Source organism: Manacus candei, unplaced genomic scaffold (genome assembly GCF_025592945.1).
Source record: "Manacus candei isolate 608988 ecotype Guabito, Panama unplaced genomic scaffold, ASM2559294v1 h1tg000067l, whole genome shotgun sequence".
Lineage (NCBI taxonomy): Eukaryota > Metazoa > Chordata > Aves > Passeriformes > Pipridae > Manacus > Manacus candei.
This window is the reverse complement of record NW_026138115.1, coordinates 13217344-13239546: the sequence shown is the minus strand read 5'-3', so window position 1 is coordinate 13239546 and position 22203 is coordinate 13217344. Positions and strand designations below refer to the sequence as shown.

Genomic DNA, 22203 nt, shown 5'->3' with positions numbered 1-22203 from the left:
CAACGTAAGAGAGTATTAGAGAAAACCTCAGTGAAAGGCAAACACTGAGTTTTTCTGTTTTTCCTTATACTGCAGATACATTCCTTTTAAAAAATTACACAGTAAATATATTTGACTCCTAAGTGGTGGATCCTGGCACGATTTTGCTGCAAGTTAGCAACATTTGCAGTGCCTCCCTGTGAGCAAACTCAGAAGCCTGCAGCAAGGGGCAGGATGCATGTGCTGGTGTGAGGCACGGATCTCTGGCAAGTCCTGCTGTCGGACCAGGAGGCAGATTCCCCCTAAGGGAAGCTCCATGTTCCACTGTCCCTCCTCCACGGGTCACTTCTGCTGGCTCAAGCAGCCTCATCCACCTCTGCGGTACCAAAATCCCTCTGGGGCTCCAAGCTATCATTCAACTTCCTAATAGCTTGGGCAGGGCTGAGGACGAGCGAGGTGCTGGCGGCTGCTCCCCGGGAGCCGGGCCGTGCCTGCTGGCCCGGCGGGGATGCGAGCGGGCCGTGCCCGTTGCGTCACCCTCCGGGGCGCCCCGGCTGCCCGTGCCAGGAATTCCTGCGGCTGAGTCACGGTCCCGCCACGCTCACGGCCCCAGCGCGCCAGCTGTCGCCCCGCTGCGGGCGGGCTCCCTGCCTTCCCCACCGCCTTCCAGCCACCACTCAGGGCTCCAGGAGGCTTCCCGGGGGAAGCAGCACGGGGATAAGGTGGGAGAGCTGGGCTGCGCTTCCTCAAGCCGGGATGCCGGCTGAGTGCTGGGATAGTTCAGCTGGGTTAAGCAGCACCTTTCCCTGCCAAGCGGAGCTGATTTTCAGCCTGTGCAGGGATGTGGCTGAAGAAAAGCCTTTTTTTTTTTTTTTTTCTCCCCCCCCGCTCCCTTGGAAAGCTCGTCAGCCGTTCGCGTTCCCTGGACGAGCTGTCTATGGCTGTACGCCAGAAGACCGGGCAGAAGGAGGCAGTAGGAAGCAGCAGCAGCGTAAGCCCAGTAGGGCCAGCGTGGATGCTCGAGGAGCAGCAGCCACGTGTTTTTCGGGGCAGGGTGGAATTCCCCCTCTCCCGCCGTGACTCTCAGTGCTGGTCACTCACGCGTACCAGTGAATCATAACGCCGGGCAGTCACGGGCTTGTCTTTGGTCAAGGGACAATAACAGAGAGATTTAATTAAAATGTTATGTCTTGTAATGACATCATTCTAGGGATAGTATTTAAACATAGCAAAAAAAGGAAATAAAGTTCCTCCTGTGAGAGAAACATGGAAACTAATAGCAGAAAAATGGCTAAACAGAACAAAAAATTCCCCCGAAGTCTAAAATACAGGGAAACTTCACTCAGGCTTATTAATAAAAACAGAACATAAAAATTGGCTGTACATAATTAGCACATATTCAACTTTCACAAAGATTTGCAGATTTGTAGCACTAGAAAAAGTAACTACTATTTACTCTGCTTGCCTTTGTAATCCTTTTATGCCCTGCAAAACTTGTTTTCCCCATGAGCAGTTTCTTTCCAAGTCTCTTGCTGCCTGTTGTTCACAGCTCAGATAAATTTACAGCATAACAGCAGGTAAGGAAGGATTTGTAAGATCATCCAGTGACTGTATCAATTCAATTTAATCACCTTTTTTTCAGACAACTTTTTCTTCCATGGTAAAGACAGTTTTGGGGTTGTTTGGGTTTTTTCTTTCACTTCTACTTGTAGCATTTTTATTCCAAAGTCCCAAAGCTCATTATTAAAATTATTAATGAAGTATCCCTGCCTGATGATGAGTATAATTTGTCCTGTTTGATGGGCTGCCTGGGGTCACCCAAAAAGGCTGTGGTGAGCCCAGGCGCAGAACAGGCAGGTTTGTATCTCCATTCCTTCCTTAAACCCTAGACCGTCCCTCCTCCTAAGGAAGGAAAAGTAGGTCAGGCAGAACAATTATTTTCTAGAAACATCTATTTCAAGCAAACAGCAAGGTCAGGCTTTCCTTCCCAATAAGCATCCTCTGACAACACTAGGTTCAAGGAGTTTGAGGCTGGCTGTTATCTCCAGCTCTCAGGGAGAGATACATACCTGTACATATGGTTAGATAGAATCCTGGCTATACGGCAGATGTGGATGCAATATGGTAGATCCTGTCTAAAGAGAGGAAATGTAAAAAGCAGCATCATTTTCTGGGAGCACAATAATTGCTGTATGTCCCAGAATAATGCTTATTACAGTGAAATGGCAAGAAGGGAGCCAAAGTGACTTTTAGAAAACCAGGTGTATGTAGCTGACCTCTAAGCTGTGTAATGGGTTTAGGGTAAGAGCTGCCAGAGGGCTTTGTAAGAATAGGCTGTAACAATAAACAAGATACAGATTTTATTATTTAAATATGCTAATAAGATAAAAGTCCATAAATGTTTTCAAGCAGCTAAAAAGCAAGGGTGTAATTTGCTAGATGTATCAGTCACCTGGAAAAACCTGGATAATCCCTTTATGTCCTTGTTTCATACATGTAACTCTTTCCTATAAAAGGAGCCAATGGCAGAGTTCCCTAAAAGTGAAAATCTCTTATACTAAGAGCATGCCAGCTGTGAAAACAGTATGAAAAAAACTGAAACGTACTGCCAGCTTGTTTTGGACTGAAGCACATTGCATTTAATTTGAAATATGTCATTTTATCCTCACTGTCTGTGAGTGCAGCAGAGGAGCTGCTGCCCAGAGGAGGATAACCCATGGGAAGTCATGCCTGGGAGCTCCTATTTAAGTGCCTTTCCCCCAGCCCACAGCATCCGCTCACAGCTGCAGATGAATCCAACAGCCTCCAAACTCCTTCCCGGCACTATTCAAGAACATGCATGAGTAACATAGAGGAGATGATGCTAACAGTTTTGCTGATTTCTGTCAGGAATTTCTAATGGAGCTATAAAACTGGGATGCCTAAGGTTAGCGGGGACATTAATCAATGCAATGGTCCCAGGAGGTGCCTCTCCTACAGCAATTTCATCCCTAGCTAACCTTTTCAAGTTTATGGCAAAAATTCACTGCCTTAGTCACCAGAAGAAAGTTGTCTCTTACTACAGTGGGTGTTCAGCACTGTCATACTCCTCACTCAAGCCATGTGTCTCTAACTGCTGTAGTGTTCTTTTGCTATGCACATGCAGCAGCAGCACTCAGCAATTTTTACACTTTCTCCCATGTCTTAGTGATAGTCCCTATGCAGAGAGTCTACAAGTTTGCCCTTCCCCAAGCTTTGGAATTCAAATTCTGCTGCTTCTTATGCTAGAATTTCAATAGACTTGCCATGGCACAGAAGGAGACATTTTTCTTTCTTTTTAAAATCAGAATGGAGATAAAAATATGGCCTGTTTCCTTACTCTGTGCTGTAGCTCAACAGGTGGATCTTCATTTGCTTGCAATATTATATTTAGTATCTAAATATAACAGATCTTACACAAAGAAGGAGTAAGGACAGCACTAGTCTTACCCAAGTCAAGTCCACACCTACAACTCTCCTAGCAGTATTTTCATCTTACTTAGGTTTCTGAAAACTTGTTGAGCCACAGAACAGTGACTCCTCTCAGCAGAGGAGCAGGACAGCTGGAAAGGGTCATTTCTTGAACTGCTTCATCCTGGTTTGAAGGAGGACAACTGCCAAAAGTTAGAATGCGGTCAGACATCTCAGCAGATGATACAATTTAAATTGGCACACCTCCAAGAAAAGGTAGCAATGATTTCCAAAAGCTCTTTCCTTTCAGGATAGATGCTTACAGACCTTGAAGATGCTGGGGTTGGCTGGCACATGAGGAGTATAATGATTCAACTTTGTTATGTTAGTTTTTACAGAAAAGACCCCCAAAAATGGGCCCCCTGAGTCAGCCAAGGTTCCTGGTGGGACAAGTAATCCTTGTTTTTCTGTGCCTGGACAAGTGCAGAGCAGCACTGTACACAGACTGTACACAGATTTTGGGCACTAATCCCAAATCTTGCAGCCTTGGCCTGATTCTGCTACTAACCTTCATCACTCCATGCTTCTCTTCCTGCTGGCGTTATGTCATCGCATCGGAATGAATTCCTTGGAAAATGGACTGTTTCTAATCATGATCAACACTTCTATGACATTGCAGGTCTGATTTAAGGAGACATCTTTGCAATACAAAAAATAATCACCAGCAAATGATCAAATCCTCTCCAGGAGATGGAGGAAGCCATGACAAAAGTGCCAAGACTGGGAAGATTAATTCATATGGCCTGTTTAGATTGCAAGTTGCAAAGGCCAGACAAAAAAGGAGGACACTTTTGGCTCTGCAGTTTTAGTACTCTTAAAATTGCTCTAGACGGACCTCAGAGTCAGTTTGCAGCATTCCATCTGAATTGAAGGAAATTGTGTTTGATGAAGGTTGAATCCAAGGACTGGTTCTAAGAAACCTCCTAGAAGCAACAACTATGGAAACAAAAAATGCACAAACTAAACCTATTCAAGCATGGCAAAGGCCCCTCACAAAGTGTGGTGCTTAAAAAGTTTATAGTACTTTTAAAAACTGTTAAGTTTTTCTTTTTCAGATAGCAGTCTAAAAATAAAACATGAGCTAAGCCTAACATGCTAAATACACGAGTTGAGATCACTTTCTGGTGCTTGAGGATGGGCTTTAGGATGACTGAGGCACAGGAATATTTATAATCATCGCTGGATTGTGGGACCTGGCGGTCAGTGCAGAAGTGTCTTCTGGTGACAGCAGCTCACAAGTGGTGCCAGGACTGCAGAGCCCAGCATGTGACTGATGGTGGGATCTACACAGGAATGCTCACGAAAGGCAACTATGAAGCCCTGATCCCACAGGCAAATCCCCACACTGCCTAGTGTCAAATGCAGAACTGCCATCCAAAACCCAAACATTTTAGCATCCTGGCTCCCATTTCTGCCATTTCGAACACAGGATTCACAGCAGCCACAGCACTGCTTGTCTCTTCAAAATCCTCTCCAGGTTAATTTCATCTGTAAGGTGCTTGAAGGAGAAAAATTATAGATTATAAGACAGGTTTTTATAGGATTGTTATTTAGAAACTACCTATATAAAGCCTAAATAAATTGGTAAGCTAAGACTAGCAAATTGATAAAGCTCAAGTTGGACTACATGTTATCCTAGCAGAGCAGGGTAATCCTTGTAGAGGATTCCTTCTAACTTTGTTACAAGGGAAATTATGGCACAAACATGCCATTTGCAGTCCCTTCACATGGCAGAGTTAAACCAGGCAGCACACAGCACCAGAATAGCTCTAGAACACGATGCTAATGCAGCAGCATCCATTAGGCAAATGAAGACCCTTTCTTTCGTAGTTCTTTGAAACCAACCTAAGAAAAAAAAGGCGAACAACAGCAGAGAAGAAAGAAGGGAAAGCTGATCTTCCATGGCCACTGGCCAGCGCTTTGGAGAGTATGCTGTCATGTAGCATCCTTGTAGGAAACTTGGCCCAATCAAACATTTCTATCATCAAAAGCAAGTGACCTGAACAGCTGGATAAACCCTGTGAGCAAGCAGGGGGCTGCAGGCAGAGTGCTGGAGATTGTTGCCTTCTACCCCCTCTGGCAAAGGCTGTGGGACCTCACATGGGCTGAGCACCTCCAGCCTGGCCGGCTGCTGGCTGTACCCAGAGTCTCTTGCAGGGCAGCAGATGATACAGCCCTGTCTTTGGGGACCCAGGAAATATTTTTTTCCCTTCCTTCATACCTAAAAAGAATTTAAAGATGGAGTTGCACCTAAAAAAGTAATTTAAAATAATATCAGCAATATTCCAGAAAAGAAGCACTACAAACCCACTCTATTATATGGTAGAGAAACAAACCTAAACTTGGCCTCAGTGCACTTTTTGGGAAACATATGCAGCCCGTGGCTTTCTGCCCCTGAAAACATTTCAGGTGGAGCTCGTATTGATGCCCATTTTAATGCATTCCAAAATGCCTTCCAGTACTGGAGAGCCTGCAAGAAAGATGGAGAGGGACTTTTTACAAGGGCATGTAGTGACAGGACTAGGGGGCATGGCTTCAAACCGAAAGAGGGTAGGTTTAGATTAGATGAGAGAAAGAAATGCTTTACTGTGAGGCTGGGGAGGCACTGGAACAGGTTGCCCAGAGAAGTGGTGGATGCCACATCCCTGGAAGTGTTCAAGGCCAGGTTGGATGGGACTCTGAGCAATCTGGTCTAGTGGACAGTCTCACTGTCCATGGCAGGCAGGTTGGAACGAGATGATCTTTAAGGTCCCTTCCAACCCAAACTTATGGCTGTATGATTCATGAATGATAACCATTGTTTTAATAGTCAGTGGCTTAGAGCATTAAAAATTCAAAACTTTGCATATGTATGTACTCATACATCCACAAATACAGACACATTTAGGGATGGTGCTACATCCGCATCCCTATTAAGAAACAGATGGGAAACAAGGTGATCATTTGACTTATCTGTCTTTATAATTGTTTTGATTTGCAGCACAAGTCATTTTACCTTTTGCATCAGATTTAATCCAAACATTGTCTTCAAACCTGAGTGCCCCAAAAATGGGAAGCTTTCTTATTGGTGGTAACTGGAGGTTCTCCAAGGGGTTTTTTTTAGGCAGGCCTGATACTGGACATATACACAACTGAGCACCTCAAGGCAAAGTTTTAGTAGAGCACTGTCTATGGAAGCAGCAAATTAGGGGAAGCAGCAAATTAGGAATGCTGATGAAGGGCAGGAGGAAGAACACATTACTTTGTAGCAGGCTGAGAAATCTCAGAATATCTCCTTGCAGCAGGCTGGGTAAAGCACCAGGAGCCCCTCTGCAGAACTAGACCGAGAAGTCATTGTTGTGAAGATCAAGGTGGCAATTTAGCAGTGCAGGGGAAAAGATCTCCTGGAGTTACAGCCAAATGTCATATGGAAAAGTACTTGCAATCATCTGGACACTGCAATTTTTTTAGAGTGAGAAGGCCTTTGCAGGGTAGAAACAGTCCTTGGTAGCCTCAAGAAGTGTTAGCTGGAATTGCTGCGATCAGTTATGACAGTGATCAACAGTAGGTAACATGACCAATGTTAGATATTACTTATTTGAATACAGATAAAACTTGGAAGAGACAAGATCGCTGCACAGTAAGGGTTAATTCAGTGGTTACATCAATGATTCGAAAATCAAAAATGAGAAGTGTAATCTCCTATATCATAAAGTACTAGATTATCAGTGCAGCAGCATGTTGGGCAGGACTGCAGTGTGGTCTGGTGTCCCCAGAGACCTGTTCCCTGCACATATCCATAGAAGAATCTTCACTTCTGGACTGTGAGAGTTGCAGGGACGGCCAGTTGTGGAGCACCTGGTGACTGCAGCAAGCGGAGTGGGGCTGTTCGAGGTCTAACAATCTCTGCCTCCCTATAACTATGTAAGTTCAGGCTGGTTTTCAGCTGCTTCTTATGGTTCTTATCTTTATGGTTTCTAATGCCCGTATTTGCTAAGATTGCTCTAAGGTTGTCTTTCTTTATTGTTAATACTAACATTAAAGTGCTCTCTCCTACAATACTTTAAATCTCAGCCTCTGCAAAAGAGTCATCCAGCACTGGGTGCAGGGGCAGTGGCCCCAGCCCAAATTCCTCACAAAGAAGATTGCTGGCTCACGTCTGTCACATGGGCTGCCACCAAAGCAACACAAGCTTTCCAGCATTGTTAAAGGCTTCTAGAAGTTAAACTTCCAGCAGGTGAACCTGACACTGCATATGCCAGTCAAGGTGATCACCTCCCTCCTAATACAGGTGAAGGGACTTGGCACAACATCATCACTGCACTGGTGTTGCTAGCTGACACCTAAACCCAAACAGCCAGTATCAGCTGGACTGCAACCACCACAGAAGGCTACAGCCAGCATTTGAAGAGGCCTTCTCCTTTTGACCTCATCCTCCTTGGGCAGGAAGGGCTGCTTCCAATAACAGCAGTCACTGTAAGGATTGGTTTTCTGCATTTTTGACAGTCTGGGTGACCAGGAGGTGAGCAAGTTGCCTTGAGGAAATGCTGAGATTTCCTGGAAGAAAGTCCTTTGGGTTGGAGTCCAAAGGAACTGACTCCACGGTTATTAAAGAGTTATGTTCAAAAAGCATCAGAAGAAATTGCCTAGGGTAGTTACTCAGCAATTCCTAGCCCTGACACAAATGAAAGGGGCAGAATTCGCACAGCAGGAAAACCAGCTGGTAGAGCAGTATCTGGATCCATGCCAGGGCTAATATCTATTGGAGCTATCAAGAAGGAAAAGACTTTCACTGTTGCATCTTGTTAAAATGCTGCTCGGAGGACAGATGCTGACCCTGGAGCTCGAGGAAGCCTATTTCATATTTTCCCGAAGAGCCTAGTACAGCCTGATTAGTTTGAATCCAAGGTGAAGCTGTTGACCCTATCCACTTCGACACCTTTGTGAAAAACTCCTACTTGGAGCCCCTGGACAGATATTGTACTGCCCTTACCCTGGTTGTAACAGGGTGATCATGGTAAGATACGGATTTGTTGGGGGAAAAAGGTGGATGAGGAGCATGAATGTTTCAGCCCCTAAGACAAAGAGGGAGATGGGAAGCAATTCCCCTTTTTCCAAAGGCTAGCAAAAAAACCCATCTTGACAAAGCTCAGAAAAAGCGTCGCTGAAGTTTGAAAAAGCTTCAGTGAAAGTACCAACTCAAGCAGCCTGCTGCCAGGAACAGAGGCCTTGGTTCATGCCCTGTGAGCACCACTAAAGCCAAGGACAGGCAGATGAGCACTGCACATATAGCAGACATGAGTATTTTAAGCACAGCTGCTCAAAGGAGAAGTGGGTGCTTTCCTGTATTTTGCCCTCAGTGTGTATAAGCGAGGCCTTCAGCTTGCAAAACTTAATGGCAAATTGATAACTTTGCTCATTGCACAAACACCACTGTCACAAGCAGAGATTTGGGTTAAACTGTTCCCACTTGCTCTACCCAAAATCTCTACTCAAAATTATAGTTGTGTTGCTGAGGGGAAGCCATTTAATGAAATAACCCTGGAGAAAGAGTAATAGGAATGAACAGCTGGGAGTAGGTTTGGGACAGAAATTATTTAAATTGCATCTGCCACAACTGGACTTGTTCAGCTCACCATGGCCCCCTCCCCAAAAGGTACTCACATTTAAGTCAATGGGGACTATTCATATGAACAAGAAGTAGCACAACTGTTTATGCAACCTGCTAGTCAGGACATTCACAACCCCTCAGGACAGGACAGATGCAGGGATATCAGGTACCACTTACACCCTGCAAGGAAGTCTTCTGTTGCTCACATTCCTTATGCAATTTAGCATTCTTTGCTGTGGGAACAAGAGAGGTGTCAGCTCTGAACAGGAAAAGCTTCCACAGAAACTGTGAAGTATTAGCACACATTTCTGAACAACATCCCCCACCATTCTCATTCTTAATTTTTTTTTTTTATTTTTAAAAAAACCCCAACCCACAAATGCAACACTTCAAACCGATCAGTCTCCTGTCTATTGCCACCTCTTTCCTAGGCTCAAGGAAACGTCCATTCTTGCCACCTTTATGGCAACGTAATCACTATAGCAGCCAAAGAAAACCCACAACCTCATTGCAAGTAATTGTTAGGTCTGGAGTGTATTCAGGTGTTAAAGCTCCGACATAACCTTGCACAAACACAGGGAGAAAAACTGCTGCAGCAGGAAGCCTCATGTTTCAGCTTTTGCTACCCCTCACTCCTACCCCCAAACTTATCCTCCATACTTTTTTCTCAATGTGGCATATCTCCAGGTGGGCAGGACTGGTCTAAAGCTATTGACTCAAACTGAGTTTAATAAATTTAAGTTAATAAATATTGAAAGTAAAACAATTAAGGATAGTAAGGATAGTTTGAAGAAGCTGCTGGTCAACGAAACAAATATGTGAGGTTTTACACTGTTAAAGATGCAAATTAAAGACCCAAACAACTTATACTACTTACATTACTCCTTACATGCTGATGGACATTTGCATCTCTCAGAAACCAGGTGTCGCAGTGGCTGCAGCTGCCAAAAATGCTGGCTGGGGTACTCACATTGGAACCAGATTCTGCTGTGTGGTCTCCAGCAACTCATCCTTGTAAGGTAATGGGGAAGGTGGTGTAGCAGTACAACTCAAAACGAAGTGCAAGCTCAAAATACTTTGAAAAAATGTCTCATTTTATTTGTACACTTGCAAAGTTGTATGTAGAAACTTAGAGTACAGTCCTGTAAATTTACTCATTGCTAGAAGAACTGTCAGGGACACAAGAAAGGTATTTATTGATTGATCATCAAGTTAGAGGGGAATAAACAAACAAAAAAGAACCCCGGAAAAAATTTAAAAAGTTATGGAACTCTTTCTTTGTTTTTGTTGGTTTTAATCCCCGAGTACAAATTTTATAAATACAAAACAAATTCACAAATTACTTTGAATACTAAATAAATATCTACTTAATAAACTCAGACTGAATACCTCCAGCCAGCACTGGTACAGTACTTAAAAAGATATGCAGTTGTACTCATTCATGTGTAGTGTTGAGAAGATATGCTCACACAAGTTTTAAAAACACACAGTTTCTTCAACTGTGCTACAGCAGAAGATTTTCTCTGAGTTGATAAAGCCCTCAATACCACAGCTCCTACAAAATCTAGAGGATGAAACAAGGTTATTTTGTGCAGGAAAAAACAAAGTACTTCTGGAAGATATCTGGACACATGAATGTATTAAAAATGTACAAAACCTCTGTAAACCAGTACATCTATCAAAATTATTAGACACTGAATAAAACTGTAGCAAAGGTAATCTTTCCTACATTCTCCTGAGTGCTTAATATTACAATGAGAATATAGTGCAGGCCACACTTCAAGGTGGTTAAACAGTTGTTATTGCTTTAAACAGACATGACGACTGCGTAATTTAACAATTCATTTTAATGAACATTATAAATTCCCTCAAAAAATCCTTTGGAAGGCAGAGATTAGATTCGTGACTTCTTTGCCGCAGGAGCGGTGTGGTCCACATTACCAGATGTGACTGGAAGTCCAAGCTTTTGAGCCTGAATGTGGAAGAAAGCTTGAAGTCTAGTTCCAGCTTTTGCTTCACTTGTGTTACGAGGGTTGTATTCAAAGCAGTTTGAAAACATCAGCTCAATGTCCTCAATGAATTCAGCTAGTAAATAGAAGGAAATAAATTAATTTAGCATGTCTTAAGTCATCAGAGAACAGTATGCTAAAGCAGTATGACACCACTGAATTAATACAGTGATCCTACATAGAATTGCAACACAAAAATGTCTTTACATGTGTGTCGAGTTCCTATCATTGTATCGGTGCAGTGCCATGTAAACGTTCTTAAATTTCACTGATTATCAATACAGGAAATACAAATCAAACAGGAACATTTTCTAATTATTTCACCAGTGACACTCACTGACATCAAAGGCTTGAGAAATTACCAGTTGTTTCACAGCTGCTCATTTCCTATCTATCTTTACATTGTGTATTTTGGTAGTAAAAGAACTATGTTCAACGGATCTTATTTAAAAAAATATTAGTAACTGCTCTTTAAAAAAACCCAAAACAAAACACACCACAAACCCCGAAACCAAGCACCATTTCAGATTTCTAATCATCTGACACACCCTATTTTAGGACAAGAATTTAAAATGAGAGAACATGGTTCAGTATTCCTTTCAATAAACAATACTTACATGCTAACTTATATTCACATTTATTCACTTTTTCACGGATTATATTTAAGGCAATAGGTTTTTTGATGATATCATAGTAGTCTGGTACCTAAAAAAAACAAACAAAAGGATTCATAGACAAAGAAATGGAAGCTTAAAATTCTACCTATGTTAATCAAATCATGTATTAGCAGAAAGCATGTTTTGTTTTTAAATAAACAGAGGAGTCCTAGGCAACCACCTTCATTTCCTGAATTGAATACTAGTTTTCAGGTATTGCTTTTTCATTTTTTGCTTCATTAAAATAGCAGACCACAACAACCATTAGCCAGCAATTCAATGAATAAATCTAATCCTAAATACCCTGTGAACAACTGTAAGAAAATTGCATGACCAGATAAGCATTATGGTGTTCCAGTTATTCCCATCTGTCAAGTACAAAAATTACTTCCAAGATTTTAAAATTTTTCATTTTCTTGTAACATATTACAATATTAAAAGCTCTTTAATCATGAATAATGACAAATTTGACTCCACTACTATTCATTGTTTTGAAGAAATGGAATTGAGAAATTCCATTTACTTGTGTTAAAGACAAGGTAGTGAACCCTTCTACAGCAAGCAGGACACTGTACACAAGTATCAGAGATAAAGAGCCACTAAGAACAATGTTTATGGAGGAAAAGGACTGTCTAACTTTTAAGTGCACTGGTCATTTGGATCACAAATTTTGAATTCCAGTAAGCATCAAGCTTAGGGTGACTGTCACACTCACAAAGCAGGGCAGGGAAGTAAAAGAAAAAGGTATCTGATCCAAATGTGACTTCCCCCACCCCTCCAAGGAAAGATATCCACATGCACCATCATGTATGTTTTAAAACCAAGTTTTTGGTTATGGCCTGTAACTTTACTATCTATCAAGTGCAACCTGCAAATAAACCTAGAGAAAGAACTAGTAAAGAAACAGAATTAAATTGGCACATTTTTCATTCCTTTCCCTTTAGGAGTGCTGTTTATGTGACTACTAAAAAGAAAGGTAATTTCCTCTTTCTGGCATGCTGTGCACTGACCATTCAATGTATTTTTTACAGTCTTCAAAGCAAAATGAAAATTTCTATCATGATGAAGAAAATTTGGTTCACTCAGGTATGGATTTTTCTTTCCAAACTATACAGGCTATCCCTTAGTGATTGACTCAGGGAAACTGGAACACACTGAAATCTAGCAGTTTCTTTTCAGGATCAAAATTGAGTTGAATTCTCCATCTTTTCTTGCATTCACTAGATTCCTGCCCTTTCCAGCATAATTCCAGTACTCTGTTAGGCACACACGAATCTCCATTTCACTGAAAATTTCTCTCCTCCTCCGCCGCACTTACATCTTTCATTCATGTTTGTACATCATTCTCTTTGTCCTGACAGATCGATCCTTCCAACTGTTTAGAGACTCGCTCCATATGGGTCCCTTCCAACTCAGAATATTCTGTGATACTGAATTCAGAATTTCAAGTCTTCATTTAACAGCTATCACTATTAATTTTAATAGAGCATTTAAGCACCAACTACTAGGTCCTGCAAGAATGTCTGTGCAGAGCTGCCCCACAGGGCTTGGAGAGGACAGGCACTTGGGAGGATCAGATAGTCCCAGTTGCCTTACAACTGACAAGCCAGTGCAGCCTGCAGAAAAGCAGCTTTGGGAACTTCTACTGTATTAAAAACCTCTCAAGCAGCACTTACTTTGGGTATCCACTTTACCATTCAGTACTTTAAAATTTAAACAAGAGGGAAATTAAGAACAAAGCTACGAAATCATCTTCTTACTGCATTATAGTTAACATCAGAGTGAAATTGTTTCTTTCTTGTTATTTCATTGGAGGTTTCTTCTCAGAATATCTTGCATAAATTGAAGATTAATTCAACTAAATTATTAATTAATAACCATAAGCTTACCTTTAGCAATTCTGCGCCCTACTTGATTGGTTGGGTTTTTTTTCAAAGCAAAGCATTTCACATTTTTAAATGCCTGATGGAATGCATATTTAAAATTTTGCCAATAGCATGTCAATCATAGAAGTTATTTCTGGCACCAAATATCTGAGCTGAAATGCAAGAGTTCTCCTGAATCCCATTCCTTAGCTTTATCCCCCTGTTTGGGCAATGCTATAAATTCACAAGTTTTAGTGGCAGCAAACAGGACTCTCAGCCATTATTATTCCCTCTACAGTTCTTTCAGTTACCTGGATTTTGGAAACCAGTTTCATGAAAGGCCAGCTGTCATCATGTCGTACCAGTTCCACTATGAGTTGTTCAAAAGCTGAGAGTTCATGGACTCCCCCCTGACGTCCTGAACTTCTCCTGTTCAATATCTGAGGAGATGATTCTGGAAAAAAAAAATGACACCCCACCAGATAAAAATAAAAGCCTGACAAGTAAAATTAAAAAAAAAAAAAAAAAAAAAGAAAGAAAAAAAAGAGTGAAACACCATTATTCTTGGGTACTAAAACTGTAGTTTAAGAGCCCAAGGCATGTAGTTTGGCTTCAAGTATAAACTATACTACAGCCTTGTTATTTACTACTAAAATGTCTCTCTTGCCATACAAAATGCTAAGTACCAGGACTTAGCTGGACTGCATTAATTTTGGAAATTATTTTTTTTTTCACTGATTTCCATCTTAAAACAATTTGTTAAACACTTAAAAAGCTCTATTAGAAAAAACCAGAATAAGCTGTCTACTCATAACTTTTACTTTCACAAAACCTCTATTCAGAGTGGTTTTATCTGCTTTCAAGAATAGTCAGCAGGGTGGTTAAGGATAAGCTCAGAAATTTCCAATGGTGAAGGACAGAAATCATGCAGAATGCAAGGCTGCCACACTGGAGTGCAAGTCTTTTACACTCTTCAGTCTCTCACACTGGGTCCTCTTTGTTTTTAAAAGGTTATTGTATCTTTCCAAGTATTTCCCTACTATCCAAGTATTAGCTTAACAGTCGAGGACACCGCTAGCCCTGTAACAGAGAAACAACATTTTTCTTCTGGTTGTAGTTTCCTGTTGTGTGTGTATATTCCCAATTTCACTACCTTGCCTCTATCTGTGTTCTTCACTGTTTAACTTTTAATAAAACAAAAGCTGTAACTAAACACTTGATTTATGCAGGTTAAGGCATAAAATTACTTTCACATTTTCTATCCACTTATTAGCAGTTTCTCCATACTCTGTGCTAATATGGAATTTCAAATATGGACATGATAAATCTCCTTGGCAAATTAAATATTTGTTCTTTAGATGACTGGAAACTTTTTCACTTTCACTGCAAAAGAAAGAAACTGTCTCGGAAGGCAAAACTGCCTTCACCACTTCTAGTCAGTCTCCTTGCTTTACCACACAAATATTTTCGCAAAGAACAGAACGTGGGTTTCGTTTTGATAAAAACATTTCTCTAACCTGTGGATTGTCGTTTCCTGCCTCTTCTCTTGGGTTCAGTAACAGGAAGAGAAAGTTTTGAAGCAGAAACGGGATACTTCTTAAGCCGTTCGCTGGGGTCTGCAGTATCAACAATTCTAAATCCAAGAGAGTTGGAAGGGCTGTTTTCCAGTGTGTTATCAGCACTCTTTCTTCCTCTTCGTCTTCTTCGAGGACCGAGTAACTCCACAAATACATCTGCTTGTAATGAACTTTGGCTTTGACGAGTGGTCCGGCTATTAAGTCTTAAAGTAGGCCTTGTCACTGCTGAAGAGGCTGATTTTATGTTTCTTAAACCCCTTCTGGTAATTTTTGGTGAAGATTCAGTTTGCTGACTTCGAGAAGCATATCGTGCCTGACGCTGGCTGTTCTGACTTGAGAAAGGATTGTTGAGTTTGGCTGCTCTCATTTTTAATGGAAACTTGACCTGGGATCTTCCTGGCTTTGATGGGCTACAAAAAGTGAACAGTTATATTTATTTGTCCCCAAATTACATTCCTCCCTTTTGTGTCAGTTTTCTAATTCAGCATTTACAAAACCCAACCATTCCAGGTTGGACTGGTAAGCAGCTGGCTTTCAACCTGATGCAGTCAGTCATTCAATTACCATTATCTTAAATATTGCCCTGGGGTCTCTTAATTAAATATTATGTGGGGCACATACTTTAAGGAAATGCTCAGAATACCGATCCCATTTGCAGCTTGTGCAATAGGAATGCATTAATTAGAGCACCAGCTATCAATGTCTTTAAACCGCTTATTTCTCACTGTAACAACTGTAACTACCAGGATTTCTGAATATTATTATCAGTCACATAGATGAATTGCAGTTGTAAAACACTAAGTATAAGAGTTATGCTCTAGTTTCAGGGTTTATAACTAATACTCAAGACTCTCCTTCCTTTGCAGGAGAGAAAAAAGATCCCAGAGACAAATTTCTTTCTCAAGGAGATAACATGTTCTCTCCAACTACTGAATTTCAACTGTCAGAGCCACAATTAACCTTGCTTCAGTCCATTTAAAAGACTGTACCAAAAAGAAGAAAAATACTCTGAGATCAGAAAATTTTCCTTCAACTTTTATGTTGCTGGCATGTGTATCAAATCAAATTTTTATTGAAATTATCATTGGATTATTTAGTTTATTTTGTGGGTTTTTTTGGTTGCTTGGTTTTAAAGGGGGTTTTCTTGGCTTGGGTTTGTTGGTCTTTTGGGGGGGGGTTGTTTGTTTGTTTTTGTTGGGTTTGGTTTGTTTTGTTTATTGGGTTTTTTTAAACAGCTACAGCATTAGTCCTCAAGCCCTCCCAATATCATATGACCTCCAACAGATGGCCTTGTCTTTCCTAATGTTCTAATACTTTGAATACATCTAGTATATATATATACTGTATGCAGTATGTATATATATATATACACTGTATGCAGTTTGTGTATGTATGTATATATATATATATTCTAGTCCTCTAGAATTCAAAACTGTACAAAAACAACTCCAGGTTTTCTCCAGAAGATCTTTACTGTTTGAAACTCTCCTTACTTTACATTCAAACAGTAGCTATACAGAACTGCAACTCTGATGGCCATCTCTCACCTACACATCCAAAGCTGGCATTTTTATCCTGAAAAGTGAGCCTAAGTCCAGTGGCACTAACTTTTGTTCATATTAAATCTTTCAGTAAGAGCCAAATTCATAACAAGCTGCCATTAAAAAAAACCACATCTTTGTCAGACTAGGCTTCAAAATACATGCTTATGTGAACAGTTATTCCACATAATAATCAAGATATTTTCATTTAACAGACATCTATTTACCTTATCTCTTCCTCCTCTTGAGATTCATCCTCCTCATCTTGCTCTTCTTCGTAATGCTCTTCCTCACTTTGTCCCATCTCATCATAGTTTGCCTCTTCTTCCCCTTCTAGTTGTTCAGCAGTCTCTTCATCACTTTCCACAGAAGGCCTCTGTCTGGAGGAGAGGCGTCTAGAGCGCTGTTTTGGTCGGCACTCTGGGCAAAACCAATCTCCTTCAGGAATGACCTAGAAACAGAAGAGGAAAAAAAATAAATCAGCATTAGCAATATGCAACTAAGTTATAAAAACTACTCAAGTTCTGTGTGAAAAGGAAGCACTTCTTTTTCCTGAGATACCTTCAGCTTGGGCCTGATGCAGTAAGTGTGGTAGCCTCGATCGCAGCCATCGCACAGCACCATGCTTTCCGCATCGCCTTTCTTTCGGCACACCTTACAGCGAGCATTGAGGATGGACTTGGACCAGATGACACTTCGATCCAACGTGGACAGATGAAGGAAGACTTGGGACAAGCTGGTAGAAGAAAGAAGCGACTCTCTCCAGCGATCCAGAACTGTTTTATAAGACCGTCCACCATCACTGGCATCTTCCATTAAAGAAGGGGATTTAAAAAAGAAAGAAAAACAACAAAAAAACCAGAATTATCACACTCCTTTTACAAAGATCCAGGTTATTCTAGACAGTCAAAGTAAAACTCTGACTGTCAAACAGACAGCAGTAGTAAACTGGGATAATATTACAACCTTTATCTTATCTCTTCAAGACTTGAATATTTTCTCCTTAGCTTCCAAGCTGCTGAAGCCTTTGAGATTTTACTCTTCCATACATATTCAACTTAGAACTTGCACATACATAGATCATGATTAAAATGTTACAGTCTTACTCAAATGTCAACCTGGAAACCTAACTATTTGATTTATAACATATAAACAAAGCTTACTTAAGATTACAAAAAAATAATCACATGTCCAATTTACTTTTCCTTGTATGTAACTTTTGAAATCCCAAAATATTTACATTTAAAGGAAGTACCTGAAACTTCACTGGCAAAAAACAGCTTAAAGAGCACTTCTCACCCACACATGCTCCAGTATAGTCTAGCAGAGAGCCTTTCAGCCCTCTGCCCATGCCTCAGTGCCTTCATTCCTGCCCTGCACTCTGCCTTCAAAGAACCTGTGCATCTGTGTGATTAACCAGGTTGGGTGACTTGGACTGGTTGAAATATAACTGTTTCCTCAATACTTTATAAGCAACGTAGCACATAGGAATCCATGGTACACATTGAGTGTCAAACCAAGTAAGACCTGGGATCCTAATTAAATTAGAAATAAATGGAGGGGACACAGGGGTAAGAAAATAGATTGTATTTTCAAACAGGTTTGGTTAGCAATCCAGGCCATGGAAGCAGCCAGACAAACACATACACAGAATAGCATGGGGGGGCAGCACCAAACAGGAATGAGCAGCTGGGAACCACAGAAACAAATGGGCTGTTCAACGACCTAAGGGAAACAAGAAGGTGGAAATGATACCCTGCACTGCTGCTGCTGAGCAGAAAGTGAATTTCTTTATTAATGCTGAAAGCTATTTTTTGCATTTTCAAGAAAGAAGGTTTGAGGACAGGAAGAGACAATAAAACAGTGCTTTTGATAATGGAAATGTCTGCAGACTTCCCTTCTGAAAGTGATAGTCCAGTTACTACTGCATGATCTCTAGTGGATTAATGATGCACTCCAGTATATAATGCCTCCCTGCCTGCTGCACTAGTCACAGTGGGCACAGGAATGGCCTATGATGCACCTGTCTGCCAAATGACTTATTGTCAAGAATCAGAAGACAAAATATCTAATAACGAATAAAATGAAAGAACAAAAATGAGACTAATTACTCTCCTGGCAAGGCCTTTCTGCCTTCTCATCAACTGGCTGCCAGGATTTGTCTAATCTTGCATACATTTGCATTAGCAGCAGCACAAGAGAAATGACGGGAGAAGGCAGAGGGTAAACAGGCAATAAAGCTTCATAAATAAAATACAGCCACTTGTGAACTGCAAATATAAAGCTGTATTTCCTAACATTTCCTATTACTTCGTCCTTAGGCTTCCTGTATCAAGTTCAGTTTTCTGAGGACAGTGCTTTTCACAGCACTGCAGCATACCTCAATGTATTTCTTTAAAAATTCAGTTAAGAAAATTAAACCTGCTTAAAACAGATTTCTACTATAACTCTGGGAAAGACATTATCTTAAGCATACACATAGTTTGACAAGTATTTCTTTTGCTGATAACGGCAGCTTCAGCATTATTACTTTTATTTGGAGGTTACTTTTAGCCTGGATTGGTTCACTGATATAATTCATCACACAACACAAAAAATATACTGCAACTGCAGATTTGCAGGGCAAGTAGAGATGGAAATTAGTGACCACAACCTGCTTCAGCATGTCCTGCCACTGAAAGGAACACACCAAATAACACCCACTGTTTTCAGATCCCAATTTGTAAAATAAGAATAACACCTCTCTCTTCCATCCATCATCTTTCTCATTTATATTGTTAGCATGGAGGGAAAAACGGCCTCTTCCTTTGTGTCTTAGCAGCTCTACACTGCACAGTGGGATACCCCTCCGTCACCTAAGTCCTCCAAGCCTTGCTACAATGCAAATGAAGTTGTTTGACAGATCTGTGCACTCATCTATCAATAGCTAATTGAGTTGAGGGAAGGGGTTTCCATTTTAGTATTTCTAGAAAGGATATGCAGTTGCACAATGCTGTGGAGTTTCAAAAAAATGAGGACATTAAAAGGAAGGAGGGGAAAAAAATGGGATTATATGAACATGCAAATTTCTGTCCTAAAGTGATAAAAAAAATACAGTTCTTTATTTCTGGTTGCAGAAATTTTTTATTTTTTTTTTTTAATCTTTGAGCTGTATTTGTTTCAGTACCCATGTTTAAACCTTTGGCTTCAATACCACAATTCCTTCAATGTAAGGAACTGGTTACAAAATTATTTAAGAAAAAAAAAAAACAAAAAAGAAAACCTGATAAAATATTCAATGCTTTCTAATTTTTAGCAATACAAGTAACATTTAAAATTTACCATCTCTCTGACTAGTCTTGTCTTTCACTCTCTTCCTCCTTTCATACCCCCAGTGGTTCCTTTCATCATCTTCTGCATTACCTAACATTAAATTCATAGAGTTATTTCAAATACCTTTTTGAAGCATGGTAAATTATTTTTAATTAATTTTTATAGTCCATACTTGCATAGTCTAAAAACATAACTAAAACAGTAGTTACGAACATGTGCACGCAGAAAAGTGAAGAGTAATGTGCACAGAGGAACTGCATATTCCAGGATTTATTTTGACTCCCACTACAAACAGAAGGCTTGAACTGAAAGCTCTGAAGCCTACCCTGCCTTACCTTTCTGTCCATCTCCGGTACAAATGGCTACAGGAGTAGATACTGACCACAGGTTTCTTTCTTAGCAAACAGCTTATGTGGTCTGTGCTACCATGAACCTCCTCAATTCTCAGAAAATGTACCCAGTTTATGGGCACACTTGTCAAGGGCCAAGAGAAGGAGCTCATCTGTCCATGTGAAACAACATGCTTTGGATATTGTTCTGCAGGAGTGTTCTTGAGTGATTAAATTAACCTCCCAGGAAGGAAGAGCCATGGTAAACCTCATCTGTTTCAATTACAAGGTATACCTTCTTTGACTGCCTTCTCTGAAGAGTAAACAAAAATTCTTCATCATAAAAAAGCTCACTTCCACCTTTGCTGCCTCTGCTCATGAAACTCCACAGGGAAGTAATGAAAGCATGAGAACAAAGTATGCAGATATACTAATCCCATCCCTGTTCAAAGGAAACAACTTTGACAGTAGAGAAAACAAAGATAATCAAAATCTAGAAGGAAAGGAATGGAATAAAGACAAGCAAAAAGAAGCAAAAAAGTTGTTTTGGGGTTTTTTTGTCCTGCAAGAAGTAGGTGGCACAAGTTAAAAAGGAGGTAAATTATTCCCTGTATCAGTCACAAAGGTCCTCCTATGAATTAGAATCCAACCTTTTGTATGAAAATCTGAAGGATGTTTAATGACTGAAGTCCTGCACTAGTGCAGAAGGCAGGTTTTTTGGGAGGGCTGCCTCACTGAACTCCAGGGAAACCAAAGCACTTCATCATTTCATACCTCAACTTTAATATCTCTGTAATAGGAATGAGGAGACCCTACTTCTGCACTGCAAAGTATTTTGAAATGTAAGGTAAGGAAAAGTAAACTTGTATCAAAAAAGAAATAAAATCTGTAGTAAAAACTGCTTGTATTTCTACCTTCTCAAATGTAATTTTTATCTGAGAAGCAGCATTTCAGAGTTTCCTTCAAACAGCTATTTAAAATAAAAAAAAGGCTTTTTTACATCTTAACTCATAAGTTTTTGCAGGAAAACAATGTACTGCAACTGCTCCCCCTCCTTTTCGTGCTTCTCCGCATACATTACCTCAGTTTGTACTGAAGGAAGAAAAACAAAATTTTCATAGCTAATGTTTAATGAAAAGACTTCTAAAAGACAGTTCATAATTAAGATATGCATACAACTCAAATCATGTTACATTTAATCACCAGACAACAGAAGATCAGCGACCATATAGCAGCTCTGTGAGGCCAAGGGGGCCATTTCTGGGGTTTCCAGATCTCCTTTTGCATCACTGTCTTCTGTGTCAGTCTTTTCTTGCTCTTCCACTTGAACATTTGGTATGCACCTCAACTCTAAACTTATCAGAATCACCAGTGAGGCTCTTGGCAGCCTGATAGAGCCTCAAACAAAAACAGAGGAGAGAGGAACAGCTGGTCCTTTTATTGCTGTGCCGGGCCCCTTTGTCTGCTCTGCACCCTGGAGGACACCAAGATAAACCTGCTAGTGACTGCAGGGAATTTCACTGTGCTGGCCTTAGGACTAGAAGCCATAAATGAAAACTAAAAATTGTTAAGTATGGCTCCATTCCCTAATATGAACAGAGCAGAATGAAGGGGGGGCAGAGAGGGCAAAGAAACTTCACAGTGAAAGCAACAACTGGAATAATGAAACACAAAGCACATTCAGTTTGGTTTAAAGCAGAAAAGCAGGGGCACTCTTTTTTACTACAAGTGTTCCCCTGTACTCCCTACAGAACTCCTATCACTTGCTTGACTTCCAGTGTTTTTACTTCAGTGGTAACTAAATCAGCCTAAAAAGTTGAGATTATCGAGTTTAACATTAGAAACAGATATGCAAG

General features: G+C 40.6%; 1 protein-coding gene across 5 annotated transcripts in view; it reads right to left on the bottom strand.

Moving 5' to 3' along the window:
* Nucleotides 1–10131: 10131 nt before the first annotated feature.
* Nucleotides 10132–22203, bottom strand: part of BAZ1A (bromodomain adjacent to zinc finger domain 1A) — a 66823-nt gene continuing 54751 nt past the window's right edge. For 3 of the 5 annotated variants that reach the window (XM_051806241.1, XM_051806240.1, XM_051806244.1), the window contains 7 exons: nucleotides 20028–20108; nucleotides 17268–17515; nucleotides 16934–17157; nucleotides 15106–15575; nucleotides 13900–14042; nucleotides 11685–11772; nucleotides 10132–11143 (listed from right to left, as the gene is read on the bottom strand). In XM_051806241.1, the coding sequence (XP_051662201.1) occupies nucleotides 10953–11143; nucleotides 11685–11772; nucleotides 13900–14042; nucleotides 15106–15575; nucleotides 16934–17157; nucleotides 17268–17515; nucleotides 20028–20108 (1445 nt within the window). In that variant the 3' untranslated portion in view covers nucleotides 10132–10952. The remainder of the gene's footprint in view (nucleotides 11144–11684; nucleotides 11773–13899; nucleotides 14043–15105; nucleotides 15576–16933; nucleotides 17158–17267; nucleotides 17516–20027; nucleotides 20109–22203) is intronic. The other 2 variants (XM_051806243.1, XM_051806245.1) reach the window with 1 other exon arrangement.